We start from the raw sequence: 19,418 nt of genomic DNA on the forward strand, positions 1-19,418 counted from the left end.
ACTCATTTCCTTATTTTCATATCAATTTTTTACTAACTTCCAAAAAAGTGGGGGGGGGGGGGGGCCAACTCCATTATAATTCATTTTTTTATATGTAATTTTTAAAAAATTTGTTGCTGCGAGAAAAAGTGGGGGGGCCAGGCCCCCCCTTGCCCCCCCCCCCTGATGCTACGTGCCTGTTTTAGCTATTATACGTCCTGATGTACATTACGTACAGTAACTGAGTGAATTTTACTTACTTTTGAAAATCAATTTTTCAATCAATCAATACTTTTGAAAATCAATTTTAATTTGTTAAAAGAAAGATGTAAATATTGTAAATATTAACAATTAAATGCTTTCTTTGATGATTCATGCGTGATATATGAAGGTAGCGATTATTGCAGAAAAAAATTTCATAACCCACTTGTTATATAACGCGGGTTATGTATTTTTTCTGCAATGTCCCCACGTTGAATCGATCAAAGAAAGCAATTTATTGTTTGAATTAACATAGATTAGAATTATTGCATAATTGTGCTTTTCATACTCGATGCTGCATATTAAAATGTTTTTTTTCTTAATGAAGTCACGGTAGCATAATTTGGATTTTTTCTTTATGAGCCATGATTTGGTTTAAACAAGGAATCGAGAAGATTTAGATGTCTAAGTGGTGGGGTGGGGGGAGGGGGGGGGGGTAGGGGTTATGTCGGAAAGGGGAGGAGTGGTGATCAGTCCAGTCCAAAAGAACATATGATCACAATATTTTCAGGTAATTCAAATTTAACATAATATAAGTTTAATTACATGCATGCAGGTCAGTTCGTCAAGTTGTGTTTTTTAAAAAACATGTTTACTTGCATATTGCAAATGGGTCATCAACTTCTGGGGGAAGTTAAAAGGAATTTTATAATTTTATAATTAATCAAAATAATTGTGTTTTTTTTAAATTGTGAATCTGTTGAAGACGGTAAAATCCGATAGATGGAAATGTTAACAAAAACATTGATAGATAGTGTTCAAATCAATCACTTAATAGATTCTTTTCAGACTAATTGAAGAAATATTTGATTACAGGATTATTAGGGTATCAAAAATTCTTATGCATAGTATATGTTCTGCACCCCCCCCCCCCATTTACTATTTTACCGAAAATAGGCCTCGGACCCCAACCACACCCCCACTCCCCCTGAAAAACTAAAATTTTCCTTCGGACCCACACTGGGACATATTTTATATCCGTGAATGCATCCCCTTATATCCATTAATTGACTATTTTTGTAATGTTAGAATATGATCATCGATCATATGAGTACAATGAATTTCTGAAACTGTGAAATACTCTACCCAATATTGATATACGATTATGAAATTGTAAGTTATCAAACTATTTGAATATTTGTTTTATTTATTTTTCTTATGGTGTTTTTTTTTTCTTTATACATTACATTCAGGCGATTTGCATTGATTTTCATGCATTGACTTTTTTGTTATCAAATATTCAATTTCCTAGCTTATATCAAGTGCTTATAATCGGAAATTTCGTGCATGTTCACTCATATATTTGTGGTTTTGTTGTTTTTCTCTGTTTTTCTCTATTTTGGAATTCCCTGAGCTAAGATTGAGCAATACTCTATGTATTTTTGGAATTCCATTTGACCTGTTTCGAGGCCACGGGAAATTAAGCAGGTGGTTATCTTCCCTTCAATGACGTTGACTGTAAGAGGGCGCTATACGTATATAAACATGAAGGATATGACAGAGAAGTATCAGTAGATTTATTTTTCGTCGTAACAAAGACTTGTGAAAATGAGAACTTTGGTTTTATTATCATGTGTGTTGGCTTATGTGACGGCAGAATGTATGCCAGGGGGATACTGTCCCATGCAGAATCCAGAGAGCAACTTGATGCTCCAAGAAATTGCTCAGTTCGCTCTTACAACTCACGCTGCGAAAACAAACTCCATGTGTGATAACACCTTCACAATCAGACACGCCGAGACTCAGGTAAAAACTATAAAATGACGTCATCTGAGTTTTTACGTAGGTCCCAAATAAAACCAGGGTTTGGAAGGGGGCGTTTAACAGCTGGTTTGTTTCTGGGGGGGGGGGGGGGGGGGGGTGGTGAACAGGTACACTGCAGGTGAAAAGATCCTATGCATCATGTCCTTGTCATGGGACTTGAATATTTGATTGGAGGCACTCACAACAAAACATCATTTACTTCATTTTATTCTAAAATATTTATGCATCAAATATGAATGTTTAGGCATCAAATGGCAATATTACTATCCTATATATCAAAACTCTAATATACGTTATACATATGCATATATAATATGATGCACATGTCTATATATAGATATTATTTAATTATTAGAATGCAAACTCTTTACAAAATTACATACCTGTAATTAATGGGTGAACAATCTTGAACCTTTGTTTGAAAATTCACAGATAAGAAATTTTGAGATGTTAATTATATATCTCTGATTTAAGTCAGCATTCTGATTTTACACACATTGTGATATCAGTAATACTGTGGATTATCAAAATATGAATAGAAAGTATTATTTTCATAAAAGTTAATAAGATTTTTAAAAAATATGAATTAATTGAACTGAGTTATTAAAAAATAATGATAAGATATTTGATCGAAATAAATTCTATATTATGAAATGAACATTAATTAAAGATTAAATAAGTATTCTTGGAGATAATATTTAGATACCAGTATATTTTAGATTCTTTTGGTGATATTTATAATATAATAGTATTATGAACATAATACAATGTAAATATATACTATATATATCATCAAATGTCTTTAGAGTAATTGAAAAAATTGCTTGCTATTCACCCATGTCATAAAAGAATTTCAATAAATTAAACAAGTGAAGCTTTATCAATCTTTTTATTCTGTTTTGAACAGGTTGTTGCCGGTCTGAACTACAAGGTGACCGTAGAAGCTACCTGCGGTGGACAGGTAAGGGAATTATTGTGGATTCTTATCTCAGTCACTCCCCTTGATCTACGGATCACGATTGACTTTTCTGTCATTTAATCAGGAGTGGGATGGCTGTTATTGTGACATACATCTTTAAGTTACATGATAATCATATCTATTGATTCATTGAAATCATATGTGTCATTTACACCAAACCTTTATCAAGAACCTAGATTTTGTGGTTTTTAAAAACACTGTTTTTAATCTTAAAGGATTTGGATTTCATCCAAGTCACATTTTTTAACTGACAATAAATATGTTTTTGTGGACAAAAATGTATGTTATATAGAATTACCATTGTGTTCCTTATTTGGATATTTAAAAAGTGTACTTAAGAATGTGGTACAAATGTACTTTATACATGTACATGATTTTAAAATCATGTTTAAAGAATGAGATTTTACTTTGATATTTCAAATAATTGGATATGATATATTTGATGGATAACACTAAACTCAATACTGTTCATTGTTCTGCAGACAAAAGTGTGCAACTTTGTAGTATTTGACCAGTCCTGGACCAAGACAAGAGAGCTCACCAGTGACCACTGTTCCTCAGGGCACCACCGTAATGCCTTGGTTGGAGGTATGTCTCATGCTGACACCACCAGTACCCAGTTCCAAGATGCCATGAGCTACGTTGCCTCCCAGGTGGACTTGCAGAGCAATGGATTGTTCCGATCCAGCCCTGTACACTATAGCCACTGCTTCCAGCAGGTCAGCACCCTCAGTTGATATCAATGGCTTGATGAAGCACAAAACAACACTCTCAGTTTTTATTGGCAATATTCTATCTTTAATTCTAAATCTGGTACCTCTTGTGCACAATAAGTGGAAGGGCTTTGTAGCACTTTGGGCCTGCTTGATTTGTGACCCTTGACTTCATGATTTTTATTTACTAGATGCATTGTGTTTATGAGATATTAATGCATGATTTGCAAAATTAGCTGCTATATATATCAGTACTTTGATTTTGAATTTGCTCAATAAGTACATTAAACCTATTTCTTTAATTGGAATTTACATTAAATACCTTCTGTAACTTTCATTTACAAAATAAGGCAGAAGTTTTGATAAACTGATATTTTAAAGATAGAGATACTAGTGTCAGAAGTGATAGGATGAATTAAGATGAAATACCAATAGATAGATACTTTTTGTTTGAAGATAAGTGCATTGTAGTTAGGTTTGTGATATTTGTAGGTTGTTGCTGGTATGAGATATGTCTGTGATGTCACAATGGGTGAGAACGAATGCACCAAGAGTGACAACAGAGATTTGTCCTTGTGTGCCGTCAAGAGCCAGGGAATGGTCAGTACTATACACATATCTTCATTATTAAAAAGACTGTACAACAGAAAGCTTAACCTTAGTGACTGAAAGCTATAAAGACATTTTTTATGCTGAACTCATATTAGAAATGGAAAAAACATATTTCTCACTATTCTTGTAAAGAATATTCCATGAAGTTTCTCACTATTTTTGTAAAGAATATTCCGTGAAGTTTGACTTGGGTAGGAAACTGCTGATTGACTTCTCCTGATGAAACTTGTGTTGTTTCTGTTTCAGTCCTCCACCTGGCATGTGGACATCGTGTCCCAGCCCTGGATGCCCACCAAGTACACACTGAACCAGCTCACAATGGTGGTAGGTATCACACGTGGCCTCCTTTATTATGTCAAATAGTCAACAGTAATTAATGTTCAGGAATAGTGGATAGACAAACAGTTTGTTCCTTCTACTTGTGTGCCTAAGATCTGCACCCTCTCTGCTTTTATTAATCACTAACTTTATGGATATGTACTGTATGCACTTACTTCTATAGATAGATTAAGCACACAGTAATTTAGTTGTCTTACTTTTTTCGCAGTTGTACCATCATTTTATTTATTTTGAAACAATATCCCTGCATAGTTTTTGTTTACTGATTTCCCAGTCGTACTTTAAACAATGAACACAAGGAAGTGTACATGTACATTCAGAGGAAGAAATGTTGTTTGTTTATATTTGATGCATTTTTCAAATACATGTACATGTGCACCACGTTTATTGTTTTGCTCCTTTAAAACTTTTGATTTATAACCAATTTTAATTCCACTGAAGTGCATGAGCATGTATGGATCTACCTTACAATAACTATTGTCCATTTTGGTCTTATTTTCAGCACTAAACGGTTACCTGGGTGACACGGCAACTAACACATCACACTAATTTACTAATACCATCACCTACTTAGGATCTCCTGTTGTGATTTTAGATGACCATATTAACCTACTTAATTTATTTGTTGTTGCTATATTGGTTTGTTTATTATTAAAGTTTTTATACACTTTGTCTTCCTACATTGATTTCTACGTGGATTCTTCAATTTATATTTGGATTACATTGTATCTTCAGAAAACAGCTAGTATATTACACTCTCTTCATATTTCTTTGTTTAGATTATTGACTGCATGAATCCATTTAAAACTAGACAGGACTCATAAAAGTCATTGTCAGCCATACTTCTCTTTCATCCCTGCTATCCTTACAACCCCTTTTTAAAGTATTTTGCTGTAGTATCAGGTGTGCAATTGGTTGTTACAAAATCTAAAGGTTTATACCTGCATAATGGTGCCTATTTATCATTAGTAAAATGATTTTGATGAAATTTGCATGATGATCCTGACTTTTCGTGACATGTAAATCTATATTCAGCTAAGTAACTATAAACATTCTACTTACTTAAACTGTACATAAATAAGTAAATACCAAGTGAGAAACATGAAATACCAAGAGAGAAACATGCTAAATATCAGTACCATATTTTTAGTTACATATTTTTGTTTTGTAAATTATTCAAATTAAAGTACAATAATGTATTTGAAAAAAAGTAAGATAACATTATGCTATCTTTATAAATTATCTATAATTATATCAAATATACTGTAGAAGCACAAATTTTCATTGGGTCAAAATTTTGTTGTTTTCATTATATTAATATAATCTCTTTGTATTCAGTATTTACTTGTGTTAAAAATTTGTCATGGATTTAATCTCGTTTATTTATACTGCCAATGAAAACAAGCTCAGAGCCATTATTTTAACAAACTGCACTATATGTCATTGACATAGATAACTCAGCTGTACTTGAACTTTGACAAAACAACTGTTGCTTCGAGAACCCTCTACATGAACACTCATTTTGGTATAAGTGACGTTTAATGGGTTTACACCAGTCTGTTCTTCCTTCTCATCATTTATTCTTCCTTTCCTATTTTGTAAAACTTCAGTGTTATGATAGTCATGTTATTTAATTGTTGTGTTACACTTCAAAGATATGCAGATTTTTTTTTACAGTTTACATTAAATTCAGTTTTGCTACTTCTTATGACTAACATCACACACTTACTATTGCTGGCATTAACAATGCTACACAATAGTTACATATATAACATTTATAGTTATGAATTTCTATTAAGCTTTTTAATCTATAATTAGGAAACAAATATTAATTTCCTGTCCATTTATTACATGTATAATACCATTTAAATTTTTACCAGAATAACATGAAATCGATAGCTATCTGTCATATATTCCTGCATGTGATAGATTGAAGTACAAAAAATAAAACAAATCTTTTGAAGTGTCACCCTAAAAATGTTTTTTTTTTTTCAGTTCATTTGGATGAGCTAGGTCTGGTAAAAAATGATTGAATGTTAGGTTTCAGCTTAACAGTTTGAAGAAACTAGAGAATTTCCAAATACTAAAATGATATACACATCCTTTACCATCTCTAATTTATTGCAATGACCTTGGCCTTTATTGTAAAGAAAAGGATCAATGTTATGACAAATTTCAGATCAGCTAGGGAGTTCAGTAGGAAACTTATAATTAGATACTTTACATAATTAAGCCAGTTGTACCAGCCAAGAGATAATAGTCATGCACAATTCTAGACATTGCTTTTTTTTCAGGGGGTGTCCATGGGATGATTTTGTTTGCCAGAGGGGATGGGAGGGTTTGAGGCCTCTTTTTGATAATTTTATTATACATAAATCTAGAGAAGGGTAGGAAGAGTCCAGATCTTTCTCCCCCCCCCCCCCATTGGAAAATTCAAATTAAATTCACCTAGAAAATTGCAAAAAGTAGGCCCTTACCCCTCTTCCTAGGGAAACAAATTTATCTTTCAGACCCCTCTATAAAAATGTTTTCATCTTCCCATTCTAGAATCCTGTAAAGGATCTGTGCATGATTATTATAGGATTTTATTTCTACTAACTGAGACTTGAGTGAAGAAAAAAGTTACGGTAGAAAATTCAGAGGTTTTGCGTGTACAATACAATCATATAATATTTTCTTAAATTTAAAATATAATGTACTACAATATATATCATTTGATCATTTTTGGATGTTCCTTTTACCGGTAAATTAACTATATGTACATAACTAGTAAGCATATTTTGTAAATATGAAGTGCAAATGACAAAATTCCACTTAATTGCTGTACATGTAATTGCGGTGTGATGTACATATACATGTATACCATAAATATGCAGTATTATATACACATACAGAGTGGCTATCAGTAAATATTGTGATTATGACTCACTGTTTGATAATCATCTTCACCATCACCTTCAGTTAAACAATGTACATTAAATTCATTAGCTAAAGCTCCTTTTACAATTAGTGCAGAAGCGACAAAATATTATACGACCCCCAAAAAATGGACATGTTTGTAAACTGTTGTCAAAATAATCACATATGAAAAATTACTCATACAAAACTCACATGATTCAGAGCGAATGTTGTGCGATGTAAATGCAATAATTCTTGCGATATATCTTGCGTCTGTATGCAACTGTTGTACAATGAAAGCGAGTGTTGTAAGATAATGCAATAGGATTGCATGAATGACCACATGATCGGATGATTGAACTAGCGCCAATGCAGTAAGACAAACAGCGCTGATCTGATTGTGCGTTTCATCGTACAATTAAATGCTTGTGCGAGTCAGAGGGGATATATATACTGCCCGTTTTCGACGCTCTTCAGTAGAAATAGTTGAATGCAAGAGAAGATACCACCCAAGAAGATTACAAATGCAACAGCCAAAATCAAGGTCAATTAATTGTGGCCTGAAACAGATATGTTATACAGTGTGTACTGTTTAAGGTAACTGTTCGCCACTGTTTTATTTAATGCTCGATTCACTATTTTTGTCAGTGAATTAAGACAAGACGAGCAAAAACCAGAAGTCAAGCAAAAATGTCACAAGGCAAAATAAACCTTTATCCTGTATATTCTAGTGGCAAAGCATGGAAACTGAAATCGATAAATCTTGCAATGATAGTAAAACGTTGCAAGATTACACGAGACACGTTCAGCAACAGTCTCATGGTCGCACAACAGAGGCATAAACAGCTGCAATTTATCTTACAATTTTTAAATATCGGGCATCGCTCTTGCGTGTACACAAAACGTAAAACATTTGTACTAATGTTCATGCATTGCATTGCAATAATTTGGATCCCATTCGGTGGCATCTGAAAAGTGTATGCCTACTATTTTTTAGGAGACTTGATGTGACCACAAAAATTCATGCAACGAATGCCAGAGCTTAATTGTGCAACATATGCGATAGCAAAGTAAAAAAAATTCCGATCACAAAGTGTTGTAAAGTGCTCGTGCGCCAATTGTGAAAGGGGCCTAATGAAACTCAAAACTAAGTCATATGAAAATAAAGAGTCCTTAAATGGAAGTGTATTTTTAAAATGATTATTAACTAGCTTTATGATTATTTTTTTGACCTGCAGGCAGACCATGGCGTACAACAACAGGATCCAAAAGTCCAGAAATTAATCAAACTAAAGAGTAAACTTGGATTAAATTTGAAATCTGATGCAGCACAAAAAATAATGGCATCAATGGACTGCAAAGGAAACTGCAAGTTCGGTAAGAAATTGCAGAATCTTAAGAAACCTCTTCTTGGTAAAGATGGGCATGACATGCAGCCACATGGAAAACCTAATGTATTTGGTGGAGATGGACATGATTTGAAGCCACATGGAAAATCAAACTTAATTGGTGGAGATGGACATGATCTAAAGCCTCATGGAAAATCAAATTTGATTGGCGGAGATGATCATGACTTGAAGCCACACAAACAGCAGATATTGATTGGTGGAGATGGACATGATCTAAAGCCACATGGAAAATCAAGTCTGATTGGTGGAGATGGACATGATCTAAAGCCACATGGAAAATCAAATCTGATTGGTGGAGATGGACATGATCTAAAGCCACATGGAAAATCAAATCTGATTGGTGGAGATGGACATGACTTAAAACCTCATGGAAAGTCAAATCTGATTGGTGGAGATGGACATGACATGAAACCTCATGGAAAGTCAAATCTGATAGGTGGAGATGGACATGACTTGAAACCTCATGGAAACTTTAATCCTTTGGGTGGAGGACTGCTTTTAAATGGAAGTCCTATGTTGAATGGAGATGTTGGTGATCTCTGTAAGTGGGTTGTATTTCAACAATTTCAGGCTGCCTTCAAGAGGTTGTACATGTCAAAGCAGGGTAAGTAAAAAAAGACTTATTAACCTGTCTTCATTTCATCAACACAAATCATGAAATCTTGCTTGGAAATAACATATTCCAATATCTGTCTTTTTCAGTGCTGCATCTTAATACTGTTCAAATAATACTGATGCTTTTATATGCTTTTTTACTCTCTTGGAATGTGATGCATATGATTATATAAATTAATGTTTTTAGAGGAGAAAACCCGATTTAAGATTTTTTGTGAGAACATGAGGAAAGCAAAAAAGTTACAAGATGTTGAGAAAGGAACTGCAGTTTATGGAGTCACAAAATTTGCAGATATGTCTGGTAAATGTTTGCAATTTTAGATTCATTACTTTAGTCAGAGTGCTATTGATATATTCAAAATTCATGTATACCATTTGGAGTGTTAAGTGTATGAATGGAGTAGTAACAATTTATCATATTCAATTTTCAGAATCTGAATTCAAGCAGTATGTTGGCAAAGTGTGGGACCAGAATGCCAACAAAGGCATGAAAAAGGCAAAAATCCCTAAGATGAATTCTCTGCCCAATAGCTTTGACTGGAGGGAGCATGGGGCAGTGACAGAGGTCAAAAACCAGGTCAGATATTGATGATAACTATATGGTTGTGTCATACAGTGCATTCACAATGTTAACTCATTGACTGTTAAAGAGCATTTTGAGTGTAGAGAGGAGTATTTGCTCTATACGATATATTACGTTTTCTTATTTGGCTCTAAAGTCTATAGTCTCAATGCAAAGAATTGCATTTTAAACCTGTACTACGTACTGGCTCAATCATAGTGATAAAAGAATCCATGGCAGAAAGAATTTGCCCCTAACAAAAGATAAATGTAAAACAAAAAATACTTTAAATATTGTCTCAAATTAATTTATCCAGTTTTACATCAAATTTAATAGTGCAAATGGAACGAAAATGAAATTGCTGTGAACTTTTTCAGTATCTAGTTTGATTTATTTTATTGAATATGAACAAAACTTAAGTATCTTGTATGTGTGGCTATGTTTTAGGGGTCCTGTGGGTCTTGCTGGGCTTTCTCCACGACTGGGAACATTGAAGGGCAGTGGGCCATCAGCAAAAAGAAACTGGTCTCCCTCTCCGAACAAGGTAAACAAGCTACATTACATTTATATTACAGCCTTATTTAACTTAAAAATGGATTATCGTGATACATATACATTTCTTAGTTTATGTGTAATTATATGTAGCCAGTAGAATGGTACTGAGTTGAAGAGAAGAGACTCAAATTTGAAGACTATTTTGGACATGGAAGTACAAGTGGCCTGTATTTGTCCTTATCATTATTTTTGGGATCATTTGTCTCGCGACTGCATGGTCTCTGTTATCTCTCTGTCAAGGACGATTATTTCTGATCTCACTACGATACTAATATCCTCTCAGTCATGGTGTCAAGAAATAGACTACCATTAATATAACTGGGATCTGTAATCAGGTCAAACTTCAAACTAAATCATTTGAGGATATTATTGCATATATATGTAGATACATGTAGCTCATTCTAGACTCGCTTTTATGTCTACTTTGAATAAGAATTTAATATTTTTGTCATGTTCTGACACATAAAAGTTACTCTAAATCATGTCATGTACACAAATATGTATTTCTTAAACACTGTTATGCATATACCGGTACCTTGAATGGTGTCTTTTTTTTTTATATAGATCTGTACATTGTAAATGTGTGGTTACAGTAAAACTTGGTTATAGCGAACACATTTATAATGAATTGACGCTTACGGCCAAGTAATTTTCATTCCAAGTGACTTTATTCCATGTTGTAAATTTGACGAATATAACGAATTACGCTTGTAACAAAGCAAACTAGCCCATCCCTGGCACTTCGTTATAAGCATGTTTTACTGTATTTATGGTATATATATTCTCTGTCTCTGTTACAGAGTTGGTGGATTGTGACAAAGTGGATGAAGGATGCAATGGTGGATTACCAAGCCAGGCCTACAAAGAAATCATCCGACTCGGTCAGTGAGCATGGGGAATGTCTAGTTATTTTCAATAGACATGATACCAAATGATTTGTTTTTTACATTCACATTGAAAAAAATACAACTAAAAAAAAAAGAAGCAAAAATTGCTTGCCCTAATATAAGTTTTATAGATGATTCACTGCATTTTTGCCTGTTTGTATTTATTTGTACCAATTATTATATCAGTTACTCCCCCTGCCCTCTGAGTTTGAATGGAGATTATCAGTAGAAATACCCAGTTATTGCATTATGGGATACATGTTTTTACAGGTGGACTGGAGACGGAGACAGATTACAAATACCGAGGTCACAACGAGAAATGCTCCATGGATAAATCCAAGATCCGGGTGAAAATCAACGGCTCTGTGTCCATCTCCAGCAATGAAACAGGTCTCTACAGACTTAAATCTTGTGCAAAATTATGAATGTTTGTGTTTAATTTACATTAGTTTTATTATGAAATAAATAATCAAAACATATATCTTTATATGGAAGTTAACAATAATGAATACCGGTATTTACAGATAGTTACACCCATAATATATTCAATATATTACTGGTAATAAATACTTAGTACCGGTAATAGATTTTCCGGCATACTATTGATCTATTGTTTTCCAAATTGCTTGTTTTTATTAGTCTATATACTCCCAGTTCAGATATAAGGTGCTTTTTTTTTTTTTTACAGAAATGGCAGCTTGGTTAGTGAAGAATGGACCAATCTCTATTGGAATCAATGCTTTTGCTATGCAGGTACAGTTAGCTTATATATTACTTCTCTGTTAAACACAAAATGTGACCATGTCCAGTAAGGTATTATCTTGAATCAAGGTCCTAGTACCCTGATGATGTAAGATGAACGTCTGTAGGGTTTGGAGTTCATTGTTTGGGAGAGTTAGATAAAGGTCCCACCAAAGTTTGATTATCAATTCAATAAGCAACGCAATCCTCACCTACAACCTTAAAAGAAATGTTTACTGTAAAGATCACAATTTGTCAGCATTAGGTGATGAACATTTGTATGCAAAGGTTATATTTAAAGTGCTCTTGATGAGATATAAAGATTTCAATCAAACTCCCTGAAGAAAAGAGGATGATCAAGAATCTTAATGAGTTGTTCGAAAGTTTCTAAAGCTTTTTGTCAATCAGTATCTTTAGGTTAAACTTCTCAAAAGTGTTATCTCCTGTGTTCTCCTGCAGTTTTACATGGGAGGAATTTCACATCCTTGGAAAATTTTCTGCAATCCTAAAGAATTGGATCATGGAGTGTTAATTGTGGGATACGGAGTCGGTAAGTACAGTGACATAAAATAAAAAGAAAAGAGCCTGTGTTATACATTAAAATAGTCCATCTACACTTAGATACAGTAAAACACGGTTATAACGAACATGCTTACAATGAATTGACGCTTATAGCGAAGTGATTTTCATTCCCCGTGACTTTATTACACATTGTAAACTTGACGGATATTACGAATTACGCTTATAACGAGGTAAAATTCCCTGTCCCTGGGACTTTGTTATAAGCGTGTTTAACTGTATATGTATATAAATATTGATGCATACCTGCATGACCAGTGAAAAATAAATAAATGAAATGAAACAAAACAATTTTGTATTTATAGCCTAATATGCAGGACTGTTTTTCAAGATCATATTATAGATGGTTCTTCTTGAAATCATGCAAATGCTCTTGTTTTCAGAGGGAAGTAAACCATACTGGATCATCAAGAACAGCTGGGGCCCAGATTGGGGAGAAAAGGTTTGCATTATTTGATTGTGTAACCCATTTGTGATGTTTTGTTGCACCTTCTTCTCATTGAAAATTCTGAAAAAAAATTGTCGCATTGATTAAATTATCATTGTTTTGGTTTGAATTTAATTATCATTTTCCTCGTCAAAGACCCTACCCTATTTCCACCCCTATGGATAGAGAGAACTATACACAAGTCTTTATTATCTGTTGTAGGGTTACTACTTGGTTTACCGCGGGGCCGGAGTTTGTGGTTTGAACACCATGTGTACCTCAGCCGTTGTCAACTGAGGATAAAAAAACTAGCAGATCTACATGCAGTACTTAAGTCCATCATCGAACAATGTACCAGTATATTAAAATTTCAAATGTGATAATGATTGTTATTTTGACATGAGTTTGTCTCACAATTTCTGACTTTTTAGTTGTCAAAACGAAATGGAGATTGATGGATTTCTTATTAACTTTGTATATACTTATGTCCTCAAAGAAATGATGTAATTTTTTGCGGCTTCTCATTACTTTTTAGATTTTGTGCTTTGTCTTTCATTTGATTATAAATATATAAACATGTTTAAAGTCATTTTTTTCTGCTTGCTTGCTCTAACAGTTTTCAACAACAATAATATCATAGTAATTATAAGTCATTTTAATGTATGATCAAAACTTGTTTAAATACTTGTAATTACGTGTATACTTTTACTATTGTTTAGTATTGATTGCATTTCTTCCCCTTAATATGATCTGAAATCAATGGAATTTTTCAAATATTCTCAATTTTTAAATATTCTCCCCCAAATTGAATTATTTTTAATGATTGATTTTTTTTCTAGCCTCCCTATCTGTTGATCTGTAGTAAAGCCTTCTGTATATTTGATAAATAAATAGCTGTTGTTTTTTTTTTAATCTTATTTGCTGAAATCATATTGTAACTTAAGTATTTATAAATAATTACGGTATTGTGTATAGATTTAACATGCATGTACATGTACAGTATACCTCCTGAAATTATTCTGGTAATGCGGAAATCTCAAGACCTGTTTCTTATTACATGTAATTGTGCCAAGGACTACACTATTTACACATGAAATTTTTTTTAAATAAGAGATTGGTTCAATGATCTACAAAAATATTTCATAATTTGTGGCTGTTTTGTTAAATAAAAATTTTTCAACTTATCTTTCTAGTTATTTTTTTTAATGTTGGCCATCTCCATACCCACTGGCAATCACAGGGATTAAGCTCGGGTCTCGGTAGTGAGAAGCGAGTGCATTGTCCATTGCACTACTTGTAGGTGCCATTGTAGGTGCCCTTTATTGACCAGACTGTCCATCTGTTCATTTGTCTGTCCATCTGAAACCACATGTCTGGAGTGTATTTTCTCTCTCCCTGCCCCAATCTGGCTCATAAATCACCCACATAGTGCATGTGCAGTGACCTTGAAACAAGTTTTTAGGACTACAGTTAAGGTCATAGTAGAATTATGTGGAAAATCCTTGTTCAAATCATATATTCTCTCCCCTCGGTCCAATCTGATTTATACTTCATCCACATAGTGCCTTTGGTCTAGGGTGTGCAGTGACCTTGAATGAACTTCCTAGATCAAGGGTCAAGGTCATATCAGACCATGTTGTACAAGTGAAAAGCTGTCAATGTGACAGCAAACCAGGTTTTCATTAATGTGAACTGTATCCATAATCCATGTCAACCCGTATCCAGTGAAATGGAGTACCCTATATGCAATATTTTGCCAAAAAATGACTAAGTTCAAAAGCTGGGTTTTTTTTCCATAACTTACCGGAAATCAAAATCCTAGCAATATGCACACCTCTAATATAAGTACAATTGATTTGCAAAAGAACAACTTCCTATCTTGAAAACTGTAGGAGTTATCCGTACAATGAGGGTACCCTTCATGCAATATTTTGCCAAAAAATGACCAAGTTCAAAAGCTGGTATTTTCTTCACAAATTATCGAAAAATCAAAATCCTAGCAATATGCACACCTCTGATATATGTACAATTGATGTGCAAAAGAACAACTTCTTATTTTGAAAACTGTAGGAGGAGTTATCCGTAGAATGAGGGTACCCTTTTGGCAGCCGCCCGCCCACCCGCCCGCCCGCCAGCCATTTTCACTATTTTAATAACTGGATTTTTCCGTTGGAAAACCCATTTAAAAATCTTTGTCTTGAACACATATTATCTCCCTTTAGCCCTTCCTGGTTCATACTTCATTTAAACAGAGTTTTAATGTAAAAGGTTTGCAGTGACCTTGAACCATGTTTTAGGTCAAATGTAAAGATCATAGCCAATCTTTAAAACCCAATTTTGGACCATTAATTCTTTCTAATTAGCTATAATTTGCTAAGATCAACCTATGAGGTTTGCAATGAGCTTGAATTTAAGTTCAGTGCAAACTGGAAAATGGGTGTGGTTAACTTTTCTGGTTATTTCACTCTTGTACATATTGTACACACAAACCTGATGTGTTCCTACTGTTCACCCCTTGCACATATCATGGAGATAAATAAATCACCTCGGATGACCTCTGAGAGAAGAAGGGTCAATGACTTAAGATTAGATAACAATATTTAAGACCTTAAGTAACCTTTGTTAAAGAATTTTTGTTCAAACTTTATGACTAAAAGGTTGCAACTTATACAAAGTATTGGACCAGGAATGTCCTTCTACATGAATTGTAAACAAGTTTTTCACAACTAAAGTAACATATTTCAATCTCCTTGTTGAAATATCTTTTCGTTGGCCTGGCATGTCTGTTCAAGACCTCTACACTCATTTATTTCAACTCAAAGCGTATGTGAGTAAGTAAGAGAGATTATAGAGAAATTGGTTGTGTTTTTTTTCTTCAAAATCTTTCCAACCATTGGGTCATTAATATCAGAACATTCAACATTGCTCAACCCTCAAACCTCTTGGGGTCAAGAGGGGGCCATGATGGGGTTTCAAAATATTAATCTCTCAGTGAAGAACAGAGAAGCTTCAACTTATGGATCACTGCTGTTGATTTACGATTGCTACTCGTGCAGCAGAAACAACTGCTAATTTGACAAGATATTCAATAATGCTAAGTACTAGTTTAAATCCAGGAAAGGTGGATAGAAAAATGGGCGAGAATAAAATGGAATTGGATTACCGGGTATACCTTAAGCTGTGGATCAAGATTGCTGGATGGCCAACTCACCCTAGCAAGTCTTAAGAATGAGGATAAGTCGAAGAGTGATTTGGAACTTTCATGAGACACGGCCATGAATTAAGCTACATTTTTAAGTTTGCTGAAAACAAGCACAGAAACAAAACCACTCGTCAATGTTTAAGGATCGAGTCTTTGGCAGAATTTGAGTTTTTACTAATTTTAGCCTCATCACTGCAATGTCTGCAGCTGTCCTTAATCATCAGCAACTACTACTGGGTAATCAAAGATTTTACATCTCTTTGCAACAAACAATACATCCAGGAATAGAAAATGTATAAAACCATTCAAAGAAAGGACTACCGGTATATATGGTTTTAGCCTAAAATGGCCCCTTAAAATGAACATTGTCATTTTACTGTAATTCTTCGTTTTATTTGTACAAATATACATTTGAAGTTTTTTCATAATTTTCATTTTGATTTTAGTGCCCACAATTTAAAAATATGACATCATAAAGTTTACCTTTTCCCGCCATTTTCTCATTTTTAGCATAAAACGGCTTGTTTTGAGGCAGTTTTTCTTTAAGGAAACATTGAGCGACTACTTGAACAAACAGATATATTTTCACCAAAGATGTATCTTTCCAATACTTATAAGTGACAAAAAGTTCGTTCTTGTTCAAAGAGTCGCTCTATTATTTATAAAAAGATGAGAAAAATGTCAATTTTTGGTTTTGATCGAATTATGAAAATAGCATCACTTCTGACGTCATATACTGCCAGTGAGTGCATATAAATTAAAGAAATAGGTGAAAAACATATTTCATGTCAACTCTTTTATAAAATAACACAAGAAGTTAATGTACCTGAATCATTTTAAAAATAGTGAATTTTGGGGGCCAAATTTAACTAATATCATATATAGTTCTTTGATGATGATTAATAACATTTGCTTTCCAATTATCTGCAACTGAAGGCCTCTTGGAATAAAATAAAACAAGTTAATAATTGCCATTTTAACATTTATTTGCTCAAGAAAGGCAATTGCACATTATAAACACCATCATTGCCTTCATGAAAAATCATTAAAAAAAAACTTCACCTGAATGCAATGCAAGGTGATAAGTTATATAAAACTCTTAAAACTGCTATGAAACATGTACAAAATGGAAAACATATTACTTAGTATTATGATATGATACACTCCAAAACAAAATATATATGGTTTGTCAAAAATGTGAATTCTTATTCTTTTAAACATTTCAAAAACATAAGATTACAATTTTTTCTTCAAATTGATGATGTACATTCAGAGAATATATGAAATGATTAAAAATTTTCAGAATGCCAGACAATTCCCTTGTCAGAGCAATAGTTGATCTCCTGATAATATAAAGCAATATATAAATGACCCAATGAGAGAATGAGAAGTGGAGTGCATGCTAAATGTATGAGTTCATCCTTCCCTATAGGTACCAAGTGACACAACGAAGTATGGGTCTACTGTATATACAGAGGAGACTAGGACTCCCTAACAATGAAAACAACACTGAGAGTAAGCTGCCTGCACAGTCCTGGAGAGATCTACTTGGTGCCACCGGCCCCGCCCCCGCTGGTGGAGTAATTCTGCTGAGCCTGTTGGCCGTACCACTGCTGGTATTGCGGATTGGTGGCGTACTGCTGCTGCTGCTGCTGTTGTTGTTGGGGCCAGTAGCTCTGCTGGTTCCCCCAGGTTTGTTGCTGACCAGCTGCCTGTTGTTGCCCCGCAGTCTGAGCATAGTTCCATTGCTGAAATAAAATAACGAGTTAAAGTCATCAATAATTGAGGCATGCAGTTGCTAAGCTTATCTTTTTTAAAATGAATTAATATAGAATGTCAACAAAACTAAGTGTTTCTGTATAATAAACAGAAAGGATTTAATTTGTAGACAGAATAAAATGACTGATGAAAACCCCCCAGATAAATAGCAGATACACAACTACACTCATATTTATAATGGAACATTTCAAAAACTTTCATTTCTAGTTTAACTTTGTACTTAAAAGCATACCCCGTATCCCTGATTGGAGCCCTGGTTCCACTGTCCTTGGTTCCCCCAACTGTTTCCCTGGTTCCACCCTCCCTGCTGGTTTCTCCAGTTTCCACTTTGACCACCACCCCAGTTTCCCTGGTTACCACTCCAGTTTCCTTGGTTACTGCCCCAGTTTCTGCCTCTGTTTCCTTGGTTTCCCCATTTGTTTCCACCACTTCCAAAGTTTCTGCCACCACCTTGACGATCCTACAGTATATGAAGATATGACATAGTTGAGAAATTATAAAACTATCATTACCTATATATGATAATGCAATTTTCCCACAAAATTAAGATTTTTGTGTCAAACACTAGGAAAACTAATGAACTATAGGTACATAAAACAAATTAAAACTGCAATGATTTTTCTTTACAAATTTTTTTCCCTCCATACAATCTTAGCCAATTACTTCACAGTTAATAAGGAATATCTGATTACCTTTTAAGTAACAGTTGAACACAAATTTAAAATCTAGCACCAGTTATAGAAAGAGAATTTATTAATATTCCATCTTTCTTAATTATGTACAATTAACTACTGGCAAATCATCAGTAATTACTGATTTTGTCTCTGAATAACTATTCCTAAGATTGTCTTTCATTATCAATTTGCCAATGATAATTATCAATGATCCATGTACTAAATTTTATTTTTGTGAAACATCTTTGGAGGAAATTTTGATTAAAATTATGCAAAATATCAAACTTCTAAGCTTAAAACATATGTAAACACTCAATAAATTTACCAAGAGTTACCTACCCTATTGTCTCTTCTGTCTCCCCCTCCACCAGACCAGCGGCGATCATTTCTGTCACGATTGAAACCACCGCCTCCATAGCCACCACTGCGGTCATTCCAACCTA

The 19,418-nt window shown here is 33.9% G+C and overlaps 2 protein-coding genes across 2 annotated transcripts in view; one reads left to right on the top strand and one right to left on the bottom strand.

Annotated features, from left to right (window-relative positions):
* Window positions 1-1,696: 1,696 nt before the first annotated feature.
* On the top strand, window positions 1,697-13,909 carry LOC105333177 (uncharacterized). Its single transcript, XM_011436023.4, has 15 exons — window positions 1,697-1,986; window positions 2,912-2,965; window positions 3,466-3,702; window positions 4,189-4,296; window positions 4,555-4,632; window positions 8,784-9,558; window positions 9,757-9,870; window positions 10,001-10,146; window positions 10,579-10,675; window positions 11,487-11,567; window positions 11,844-11,963; window positions 12,262-12,326; window positions 12,774-12,864; window positions 13,277-13,335; window positions 13,543-13,909. The coding sequence occupies exons 1-15, from the start codon at window positions 1,789-1,791 to the stop codon at window positions 13,615-13,617; spliced, it is 2,298 nt and encodes a 765-aa protein (XP_011434325.3). The 5' UTR covers window positions 1,697-1,788; the 3' UTR covers window positions 13,618-13,909.
* Window positions 13,910-17,490: 3,581 nt separating this feature from the next.
* Window positions 17,491-19,418, bottom strand: part of LOC105321348 (heterogeneous nuclear ribonucleoprotein U) — a 13,056-nt gene continuing 11,128 nt past the window's right edge. The window contains exons 17-19 of the mRNA XM_034458936.2: window positions 19,315-19,415; window positions 18,534-18,761; window positions 17,491-18,270 (exon numbers count right to left, since the gene is read on the bottom strand). Coding sequence (XP_034314827.2) covers window positions 18,067-18,270; window positions 18,534-18,761; window positions 19,315-19,415 — 533 coding nt within the window. The 3' untranslated portion in view covers window positions 17,491-18,066. The remainder of the gene's footprint in view (window positions 18,271-18,533; window positions 18,762-19,314; window positions 19,416-19,418) is intronic.

Source organism: Magallana gigas, chromosome 6, assembly GCF_963853765.1.
Source record: "Magallana gigas chromosome 6, xbMagGiga1.1, whole genome shotgun sequence".
Classification (NCBI taxonomy): domain Eukaryota; kingdom Metazoa; phylum Mollusca; class Bivalvia; order Ostreida; family Ostreidae; genus Magallana; species Magallana gigas.

Coding starts and splice junctions, on each gene's coding strand:
- LOC105333177 (XM_011436023.4), top strand. CDS start 1,789: ATGAGAACTTTGGTTTTATTATCATGTGTGTTGGCTTATGTGACGGCA. Junction 4,297..4,554: donor CCGTCAAGAGCCAGGGAATG/GTCAGTACTATA, acceptor TTTCTGTTTCAG/TCCTCCACCTGGCATGTGGA. Junction 12,865..13,276: donor AATTGTGGGATACGGAGTCG/GTAAGTACAGTG, acceptor TCTTGTTTTCAG/AGGGAAGTAAACCATACTGG.